This window comes from Apus apus, chromosome 5 (genome assembly GCF_020740795.1).
Source record: "Apus apus isolate bApuApu2 chromosome 5, bApuApu2.pri.cur, whole genome shotgun sequence".
NCBI classification, from domain to species: Eukaryota; Metazoa; Chordata; class Aves; order Apodiformes; family Apodidae; genus Apus; species Apus apus.
Window position 1 is genome coordinate 65,524,934 of NC_067286.1, and position 11,497 is coordinate 65,536,430.

Genomic DNA, 11,497 nt, shown 5'->3' on the forward strand with positions numbered 1-11,497 from the left:
GTCAACAGGTCAAGAAATCAGATCCTTCACACAAAACACCAAGAGGATTTTTTAAAAGCTTAAAATGTAGCACAGATTGCCCTGGCTCATCAGCACAAACTGCCAGACCTTCTTTGGTAATAAAAGGCTGTTGATTTTTAAATGCAAATCATTTTTATTAACATCTTCTTTTCCCAGCTACCTGATATTTTGAGTATTTTTAAGCATTAAAAAGCATTTCAGTTGGTTTCCAGTTCTCACTCTAATACAGGTTGATGCTATTCACACTGAAGGAAAAAAAACAAACTGGGAGAGAGTTGCACTAGTCATCAGTTTCAAAAAATAAATCTTAATATTTTGAAGCTTTGTACGTGTTTAAATAGCAGCTACTTGAGGTGTGAAATAAACATGCTTCAGATTTAGGCTAAAAGCTGTGTCTGGTAATATCAGCACCTTGTCATGAGAACTGGTTATAGATAAAGCAAAAATCTGAATACTATAAAGATCACACTTTAAATAAAGGTTTCTTGCTTTCTGATTTAATTAGAAAAATCAGGAACTTAAATAATTTCCAGGATATATTAACTCTGCTCTCCCCTTTCACAGACAAGGCTCCACACAGAGGTGAAAAGAGAAGTCTGAACAGAAATGGAAATATTTATTCAGTGTTGGAAAGAACAGCATCATGTTGAGCCTAAAAACCTCCGTTACTCAATACAGTGACTGTGTGAATGGTGACTACTATGTAATCTAACACACACACAGTCCACTTATTTATAAAAATACTTATTTTAAATTCCACGGAAGATGTCAGTTTACCGTAAAGATGGATTCTGAATCTGGGAACTCCACAGAAACTCTTGCACTATGGAACTACAGTTCTTCATTAGTGCATAGATCAATTACCTCCACAGTTCACAGCCTGGTACACACAATGCAAATTGTGTTTGATGGGGGGAAACTGCTCAGCAGCAAACAGGGCACAGGCAGGTCCAGCAGTCAGCTCCACACCAGCCAGCTCAGGGGCTGTTGCACCTTCCGTACACGGGGAGAAATCCCCTGGAAATTTACCAGACTGCAGTGTCTTCAAAGCTACATGGTTAGGTCAAATAAACAGCAGCTAAATGTTCTAATATCTTGATGGGGTTTAACTTAATGTTTCATCTTTTAATGAGAGTTCACAAAAGCATCACAAAGTAAAGCATGGTCAGAACTTAAAACTGGAAGCAGCATAGTCATGAGATGAGTAGCACAACTGTGAGCTGGTTTTAAATCATTGTAACATTCACTTTGTCACACAGCTCTTGAAAACAGAGTTGTTTATGGTTATGGACTAGAGACAGAAAACTTTAAGAGTTTCCACAAAACCTTCAGGTCCCTTCCAAGGAAAGAAGACTCACAACATGTCAGCAAGATGTACATACAAGCCAAGAGACATTAAACTTCCACACCCTGCCAACGAGACTCCTTTTGAAAACATAAACCTCACAGTTCAAATTTTAAATTACGTATTTCTAATTTTCCTCCCCCTAACAGTGTCCCCCAGTAAAAATGACCAAAAAAAACCAACTCACATATGGTACCTGTTAACAGTAAATAAATAAGTGAGACACTATTTTGCCATATTTCCACTAAGGGCTTTAAAAACCCAAGCAGTTCCCAAGGGGCAGCTGCTGATCCCTGCTCTGAGGGCCAAGGTACACAGCCACGTGGACACAGGCTCTGGAATGGAACAGCTTCCCTGTTTGGGGAGGGTTGTTGTGGTTAACAAAAATGGCAAAAAATTTGGTTTTACTTACAAAAACACAGGTTCCAGTTTACTGTGAAGCACTGCCTTTCCTGGGCTCCAATTCAGCAGATATGATTGAAGCCATCTGTGTAACAAGCCAAAATCTCAAGCGTGTGGTATTTTAAGCAAATCCACCAAAATGCCCAAAAGCTTAAAACTTTACATAAAATCTTCCTCCTTGAAAGCCAGTGCTAATGCAGGACCAGACTTTCTAATCAGCCTTCAGGGATTAGGTTTTCACTTAAAATATTTGAGGGCAACTGCTTAGGTCAAAGCACACAACAGCAAAGGAAAATGTAAGGAATCTCTGAACAAAATCAGCCTGAACCCCATTTTTAATGGAACAGAGGAGCAGGAATCCAGCAGGTATGAAATGGCTTAGTAAGACCTAAGCAGGAAATACGAAGCTGTTCCAATTGCTGGATATACAGTAAGATCAATGACTGGAATGGCAGCAGCCAGACCAGTAACACCCAGCTTGGTGCTGGGTTTTCATCACCCAGGTGCCCTGAGGGACACGGAGTTTATGGTAAAATCAAGAAAACAGAATAGCAGCCAAATGGGTGAAGTAGGTGGTTCCAGGTTAGTACATTTGGGATAAAGGAGGGGATGAGAACTCAGCATTCCTGCTTCTGCAATCAGCTGGCTAGAAAACATCCCTTTCAACCTATGTCCCTTTAAGTCCATAAATAAACACATTAATTGTACAAATCACACCTCAATTTTCCTTTGAGACAAAACAATATATGCAGAAGGAGCAAATCACACAACACTGATGTGATTGTACAACTTTGCTCAGTTGTTCCAACCCCAGCTGCAGGAATAAAAACTGTCAGATTTGTTGTAAGTAAGTGATAATTACAGTGATTATAGATTTGCTAAACACAGGCATGCAGGGTGGTGGCAAAGAAACGCAAACCTAAAGCCGCCAGATGTTCCACTGAAGTAGATGACAGATCCTGGCAAAGGGATTTCTCAAGAGGTTTTAGCTTCATTTAAATTCTACTAGTACCACCAGTGTTGGAAAATATGTGAATCCATTCACTAAAAGAAATATTAACTTGGTTACCAAAGTACAGCCCCTGTGAATGGCCAGTCTGAGAGACAAAGGTCCTCCTACTAAAACACCCAGCAGCCAGGGACAATGTGCTGCAGGGAAGAGATCAATGACAGCACAAACATGTTATTGTATCTCCCAAAACCACTCTCCCAGCCTCCAGAAAAAACATGGCTCACACCTCAACTCACAATGAAAGAATTGCTTTATCACAAGACAGGTCAACAACCTCCATGTCCCTTTAATCGCCATTATTGCCAGTGGAAAACAGAAGAGCATTTGCTTCATAAAACAAATTTCACAGATGATTTGAACACTCACTAAGCTCTTCATAAAGTCTCGCTGGTTATCAGATCAGCACATAAACGGAGAATTCCACAGGTGTTGCAAACAGGGCAGTTATGTGAAATTGCATGTAGTTCATGTATACTTTGTAACACAGCTTAAAACTTCAGTAAAGTGTCCAAACGCTCTTGATTCTCCCCAAAGGGCACGGCTTTCAACAGCAGGCACAGGGACTCTCAGCATGTATGTCTCACAGGGCAAAAAAACAGAGGCAACTCTTGTCCTGCAGGAATTACATTTCAGATAGAGCACACTCAATTTTCCAGGTAAGCACGGGAAGGCTCAGGGACAAGAGAGCAGCGAGGGGCGCCCAGGGCACCGCTGGCTGATGTTGTGGCAACCAGTTTGCTCTTCCTGCTTCTGCAGGGCAGTGAAGCCAGCTAGGACAACAGAAGCAGCAGCAGTCTGTTTCTTAGAAAATGCTTTTGTACTCCGGACTGCAGAGTGTTTTTGTTCTGATAGCTTGCTGAGGCTGAAATTATAGATGAGAAGTAAAAAGGGAAGAGGGATTGCTAGTGCAGTGTTCTTGAACTCATCCGTGTGACCTCACACGAATGGCACCAGCTGGGAAACCAGTGGGAAAAGGAACATGTTTGGTCACAGCAGTCTGATATCAGTTATTTATTATCAGCACCCAAAAGACCAGCAGGTCATGCCAAGTCCCTAAAGAAAATCACATAAACATTTATTTCAGAAGAGCATCTGGTCTGGTTCAGATTGGAATTGTTTGCACTCTCCACGGCTCAGCCCGAGGAACAGGAGCAGCCACAGTACATCAATCAGGATCTCCAGAAAGAGAACACTCACTTCAGGGACTTCACACAACTTCATCCACAGGATTTACAGACAACAGAGAATCTCAAGCCTGGCTCTGTCAGCTCAGGATCAGAAATTAATGGGACCTTACTAATGTACAAAGGAAAATAATAATAGGGCTATGCACTTCATTACCACCCTGTGTTGCCAAGTATTTTCTATCTCTGGCCAACAAAGTGTGCCTCTGATGCTGCTATAAGGCTCCTGTAAGTATATGCTTCAGAATGTAAAACTGCAGGTATACTTAAAAACCATAAAAAAACAGTTCCCATCTTATTAATTTAGCTAGAAACCACAGAAGACCCAGCCTACTGATGCAAGCTGAGTGGTGAGCACAACCAGCTCTGTCCCAGGCTACTCCAGTGTGGCTTCAGAAGAGAGCAGAGTCCCTGTGGCTCTGACAGGCATGTGCAGCTGCCAACAAGAAGCACAGAAAATTGTGCTTTATTTAACAGACTCAGGTTTGGTTTTCAGAGAAAAGGAAAAAAAAAGAAAGCTGAGATGCTATGAACAGCTATTAAGCCATAATCAATTCCAGTATATAAAACACTGCATCATGAAATCCTGCACTTAAACCACAGGTTACCAGTTCTCAGAAATCAGAATGACAGATTAATTAAACACTGGAATGAATGTTTTATAGAATGACTTTTTTTTAAAGGGGTGTGTGCTATATACCCCCCAAGTGCCACCTTTTGTAAGCACACCTCCAGGCAGAGCACTGCTGAGCACTGTCACTGGGGCTGGCTACCTCTCCCCTCTGAACCCTGTGGCAGCACTGGCAGCCCTCAGGTTACAGATGGGAATGAATCCAAATCAAAGGATTTCAGAGGTTGTAGAGAAATGTTTCCTCAAGAACCCAATTTAGCATCACTGGAAGATGTGTGTCAAGACAAGTCCTTGAAGGCGATGTGCTTTATCTACATTCCATTTTTAGTACACATTAACTTATTATACATGTTCTACTTCACATCTTATCTGATCAGGAAAGTCTAGACATGGCCTTGGACAATCACTGTGTAACCTGACCCTAAAAATACTAGTAGAAAAACAACTTTAAACATTAAGCTGATTTCATGCATCCTTTCAGTCACAGAATGACTCCAAAAGTTAATTTTTAAGCAAATTCATTTCACAGGAATGTCTGCATTAATAATTAATTTTTTACATTTACATGAAAAAGTCGACTACCCAAATTCTACACATGACTGAAAAGAGCTAAGGAGAGACACAGAGCTAACCCTCTTCCTCCCTCCTACTCAGATTGCTAAATGCCCCATGGAGAAGAGCTTTATTTATTTATACAGCTTATGGCTACCCCTCTCAGTTAACAAGGAATGTCTTCAGGTACAGGAAACCTCGTCCAAGTTTACAGGTCCCAGTGCACCTGAAGTGAAAACACAGCTCACCTCCTTGCACTGAAGACACAAACACGCCACGGGATAGAAGTAGCTTCTGTGGCACAGATGTTACAGGCACCATCAAGAAGCCAGGAAATACTGTACCAAAAATCACAAAGCTGGATAAAAAAATGTCCCTGGCCCTGGAGAGCTTTCTGATCTATTCAGACAGATGTAACAGCAGGGTAAGATGAATGGTCAGGATGTAAGGACAGGGCAACAAAGCTGCCAGCCTGCAGTGATCAGGCAAACACTGCAACACCTAAACCATCTGTTGGTTGAAGTGCCACTGCAGTAGATGTGGGTCTAGCCAACAGGACTCAAGCAAGGCTTGAAAAGAATTCATCTCATCCTAAAGTAGGACCTGGGTCACAAGACAGCTCTCTACACCCCACTGACTGCACAGACCAGGTCTCCACTGACAATGGGGCTGCTGAAGCAACCCCCAGGTAGGCAATTCAAATGAATCTCTGCTTTTTCTCCCCTACACAGGATGAGGAGCAGCCTTTGCCTCAACCTTCTAATAAAATCCCTCCCTGACATACTTCTTTTAAACAAGGCTGTTCCTTTCCCTCACAGAGAGCAAAGGTGGGCAGCTACATTAAAACATGCTTTTGGCTTTCACAGGGGCACCATTACAGACAGACCTTCTCTTTACAGACACTGAAGCAAAAAAGAATGGTTGGAAAATGAAAAACTGAATGTCACCACTATTTCTGAGTGACAAACAAGAGCCTCCAGCTCTTGTTAAACAACTGCTACTGGAGAGGGAGACCCATGATGGTTACAGCAGACTAAAGGGGTGCAAGACTGTACAGAGACACAAAACTACTCCATGAGACAGGTTCAACTTACATTCAACTTCCTATGTCTTGAAAGATCTTGTCAGGAGGCAGCTGTTAATCCACAGCAATGTTCAAAACCAGAGCTCCCAAAAGCTGGTTGAAGAGTAATTGTAAAGCCTTGTGTCTGCCACTCTTCTGAACTGCCCACTGGCAAAGAAATAACTGAGCCAAACTTTCCGAACCTACCCAATGCCAAAGATTAGCTGCTGTGTTGTACCAGCCTCCAGCTGCCTCTCTGTACTGAGGGGAACAGTGTTTTGGCACTGCTCACATCAGGTGAGCTAGTACCACTGGGCAGCCTGGTGATGCAGGACACCTTTGGAACTGCGCTCAGTGTGTCCAAGTCAAACTTGGCAACTTTCAGATCCCATCAAACATGACATCAAATGCTAGTTTTGCCAGAACTTACCTGCATGTAAGCAAAAAGCTATGTGGAGAGGAGTTATATTTCAATGTAAAATGAATTCTGGGTAACTGGAGGGTTGTGGTTACCCAGACATCTTTCAAATAAGAGCACAAAGGCACCATTAATGTGTTTTATTTGGCAGAGTGCAACTGATAAAAGTCTTTAAATTTTGACACCTCAAAGTTATTGAACTGCTTTCTACCAAATTAAATATGCAAGAAAAAAAAACATAAAATGGAAGTGAGAGACAAAAAGAACAAGTCAGAAAGCAGAGGGAAGAGACAAGAACAAACAGAATCTCTAGGAGCCACAGGATGTCTTAGACAGAGTCATCAGGCGCAAGAAAAAAATTCCTTATTAAAAAGGAATAACTATAGTACATGACAAGGAGGATTTTCTCCCTGTAGAATAATTTTCTTGACCATCTGCTGTATACTACATGGTAGCAGCAAAAGCAAAGCAAGACTGGCTAATGTCTCAGCTTGAGTGCCCACACAGAGCCACAGAATGGTGGAAGTTGGAAAGCACCTTAAAGACCATCCAGTCCTAACCTCCTGCCATGGGCAGGGACACCTCCCAGCAGCCCAGGCTGCACAAACCCCATCCAACCTGCCCTTCAACACCTCCAGGGAGGGGGCAGCCACAGCTTCCCTAGGCAACCTGGGACAGTGCCTTCCTGCCCTCGTGGTGAAGAATTTCTTCCTGATGTCTCACCTAAATCTTCCCTTCTCCAGTTTTAATCCATTCCCCCTCATCCCCTCCCTGCCCTTGTCCCAAGTCCCTCCCCAGCTTTCCTGGAGCCCCTTCAGGCACTGGAAGGTGCTCTAAGGTCTCCCTGGAGCCTTCTCTTCTCCAGGCTCAACACCCCAACTCTCCCAGTCTCTCCCAGCACAAGAGAGGAAAAGAGACTGGGGACAGGGACCTGCACTGACAGTCATGAGTGACTCCTGCTCCAAACGATGCTTGTACTGAACACAGGCTGAAAAGGATTCTAACTCCGCAGACGGCACAAATGTTAAGTCCTACGTCTGTTCCTAAGGAGGAACAAAACAAAATATTTGGCATAATATACTAGGATGTAAAGAAAGATGATCCCAAAAGGAAAATGATAATTTGAAGTATTTGCATGATGCTATACAATTGGAAAAGTCTTCCGAGGAGAAAAGAAGAAAACCTGTGGTCCCACAGATGAGTGTTGGGATGACAAGGAGAGAAGCCAAGTGGCTGCCAGACCTAAGAAGTCAATTTCAAGGTCCTTCTATTTCTTCCCCATTAGGATTTCCATACGGGAGGTGACTGCTCTCTTACCTGAGAGCCTCCTGCAGTCTGCTTACAAACTGCCCACCTGGGAGGGTAACCCTGCAAGCAAACCCCAAGCCCTTAGATGCCCACACAGCACTCCAGATGCCTGGCATGTAGGTTGGTGTTTTCATCCCAGCGTTATGAGATGGGATTTACACCCATGACGTTCAATACACACAGATAAAAATACATACAGCTTAAAAAACTTTTATCTGACTAGTATCAAGAATGCTCCCTGGCAAACTATGTACCTCATTATGACTGACCTGAAGCTATGAATATTAATATGTAACTACTTCCCCAGGTCAAATTTAATGCACTTTACATACGTAACAAAACAGAAACCATAAATTAATTGCTTTCCCTCCCTCCGTGGTTGGGAATTTTGGGCACTGCTCCCAATTTACAGGGATAAATACAACCACGTGTACAAAAAAGTTTTAAAAAACCCCCAACATTTGCAGAGCAGGTTGCTGTGCCCTCACCAGAGGGCTGTCTCAGGCAGAGGACCTTCCCACCACCCCAAGCAACACCCATGTTCTGCTGTGTGTGTGGGATTGCTTTTTGTCCACAGTAAAACCCGAGCAGCAGCAAACAGCAGCCATACAGAACTCAGCCCAAGGTGCCCAGAGAATAATGCCAATTCACTATTATTTCTACAAGAGGTGTTAGTTAATACTGAAATTCTTTCAAAATTAAAAACCTTTCTCTAGGGTGCTTCCTACACAACTTGTTGTCCAGACCCTATTTGCTTTGCAGACACCCCAATCTGTTTCCTGACTCATCAGCTCAAAAAGACAAGAGATCTCTTGAGGAATCTGAATGAAGATGACACATACACCAACCCAGGGGATGAGCCTGTGAGCACACAAGTACACACATGAACTTCAAGGTTTTTACTGTACAATAATGTTAACTCACATTTCTTTTTATTAAGAGGCTTTATGAAAAGCTGGTCTTCACAAAGCAGCACTGCTCAGGGCCTCATCCAACATGGGAACAAGTTACTAAGCAACTTAGAACTAAATACTGAAGACTGAAACACGGTAGTGAGGAAGTCCATTCCATACAGCCTCTGATTTTCTAAAAAGATTCACTCACTTAAACTCATTTGCTGGAGATAAAGTTATGAGAAATCCAACCTGTCCATTTAAAAACAAAACAAAAACCCCACACCAGAAAGCCCACCACACAGATCCACCCTCCAGCACCGTATCTGAAACATGTCACTGAACAGAACCACTGCCAGTGCAGGAGAGATTTAAACAGTTCTTCCTTTCCTCTGCAGCTGCTGACATGGCCAGTATGTGGTAAAATCAAAGCTGGGGCTGGTCAGAATTGTGATTCCAGCCTGACTTGTGATTTTCCTAGTTGAATCAGAGCAAGGAACAAGAGCCACATCAAGACCTGGCAACCTCCCACTCGTATTACAGGTCAGCACACTGCCAGAAAGCCCTGGCCCAGCCACACGCCAGAGCTCTGCCTTCAAAGCCCGAGTTAAAGCAACTCTGTCAGTTTTCCTGCAAACAGCTGCCATATTTAGGGAACTGCCAGGTACTCCCAAACACAAGTATACAAACAGAAGCTCTGAAACAGTTTCACTGCTCTTGCAGTCATTCCCTGGGTTTCAGCCCCACAATTGGCAGGGACGGGTCACTCAGGCCAGACACAAGTGCCTCAGGGAGTCCAGCTACCTTCAAAAAAGTATTGTCTTGGTTTTGTAAGTGATAAGTTGTCAGGTTCCTGCTAGTGTTAAATCTGACGTAAGAGCTCTCTAATGTGCCCTCCCAGGTTGATGTAGGTACAGATCCTTGCACATACCAGCAGCACCTCACACATACCTGGCATTTAATGAGCCTTTGACAACTCCCAGTTCTCCCTTCAGAACATGCCTTAGACTGAACGAGCTGAGGGAGCTACAAGTACATACCTGCTCCACACCCCTTGTGAAAGGCATCTTGTCTTCTGAACCACCTTCCCTCTCCCCAGCATCCTCGTTTTCCCAAGGCAGTTTTTTTCCTTTACCCGCACTCAAGACTCTCCTTGGACTCAGTCCTTGCTCTGCACAGGCTCCGTGTGAGCTGGAGCTCTGCAGAGCATCATCATCCCTCGGGGGACACCCGAGGTAACTGTGTGCGCTCCGAGTCCTGCTGCCCATCAGCAGCCAGTCTGTGTCTGCCCCGGGGGGGAAACGGGAACCCCTGCTGTGACCAGGTGATGGCAAGGGCACACCGTACTCTACAAACCCTTGGTCGACCAGCCGTGGCAAGGTCTTCCTGGCCAGCCTGGCCTGCACGGCATGCATCACCCCGTCCCCGTTGTCCTCGAGCTCCACGGTGTCCAGGGCCTTGAAGAGGAGGGGGGCTTTGCCCGGGCCCATGGAAGAGGCCAGCGCAGCAAACGCCTCCATGGCCGCGTGCCGGACCCGGGGCTTGCTGTCCACCAGGGCTGGGGCCAGCCCGAAGGCCAGCTTGGCCAAGTCCATCTCCTCGCTGGGGTAAGTCAGGAGGGCCACGATGCAGATGTTGACCACCTCCTCGCGGACCCTGGAGTTCTTGTGGCGCAGGAACTGCTGCAGCAGCAGCAGGGCCAGCACCTGCTGAGGCCCCGCGGCCTTCATCAGCTGCAGGAAGAGCCGGCTGTACTCCTGCCGGATGGCCAGCTTGTTGTCCCCCAGCACCTTGGCGGCAGCAGAGACCAGCGGTGTCAGGAAGCCCTGGACGTGGTCACCCAGGCGCAGGGCCAGCAGGTGGATCACCTCCAGCGCCCCGAGCACCACCTTGAAGTTGGAGTCGTCCAGGAGGGTGCAGAGGAGGCTGAGGAGCCCCAGGAGGCTGGAGGCGGGCGCGGAGGTGACGGCAGCCTGGCTGGCACCTCCGACCACCCTCTTCAGCTCCTCCACGGCCTGCGTCCGACTCCTGTAGTCCTCCTGGTCCAGCAGCCGGGCGTGCAGCTCGGGCGGCAGCAGCCCGAACTTCAGCCCGGGGCCGGCGGGCGGGCAGGGCTGGGCACCGGCCGCCTCCTCCTCCTCCTCCTCCTGCCGCTGCCCGGCGGGCGCGGGGCCGCCCAGCGGCCAGGCCAGGCTGCGGGACAGCTCATCCAGGCCGCGGCGGCCGGCGGGCGACGGCGGGAGGGAGTAGGTGGGCGGGCGGGGGGTGCGGCCGAACCCCCAGGGCGGCTCGGCGGCTCGGCCGGGCTGTGCCGCCGCTCGCCCGGCGCCCGGGGCTGGGCGCAGGCCCGGCAGGAGGCCCCGGCCCGGCGGCCGCTCCATGGCGGGGCCGGGCGGCCCCAGCGCCGCGGCCATCGGGCGGCGCGCGACCCGCCCCGCCCCGGCAACGCCGCCGTCGCCAGGGGCCGGCCCGCAGTGCGCCTGCGCGGCACCCACCACAGCGCGGGGGCGGGGGGGGGGGGATGGATGATGCACACCCCCCCGCGGCTCCCATTCCCGCCGCCCCCCGCCCCAGGCTGGCTGCAGCCTCACCGCGCCTTTGCGGAGGGTGAGGGCCTCGCGGGGACATCATCCGGTGCCCGGGAGGAGCCGGTAAAGCCGAATTACCG

General features: G+C 47.1%; 1 protein-coding gene across 2 annotated transcripts in view; it reads right to left on the reverse strand.

Moving 5' to 3' along the window:
• The window catches only part of TOGARAM1 (TOG array regulator of axonemal microtubules 1), a 38,152-nt gene extending 26,892 nt beyond the window's left edge, over positions 1-11,260 (reverse strand). For both annotated transcript variants that reach the window (XM_051621544.1, XM_051621545.1), the window contains exon 1: positions 9,870-11,260. In XM_051621544.1, coding sequence (XP_051477504.1) covers positions 9,870-11,243 — 1,374 coding nt within the window. In that variant the 5' untranslated portion in view covers positions 11,244-11,260. The remainder of the gene's footprint in view (positions 1-9,869) is intronic.
• Positions 11,261-11,497: the final 237 nt, after the last annotated feature.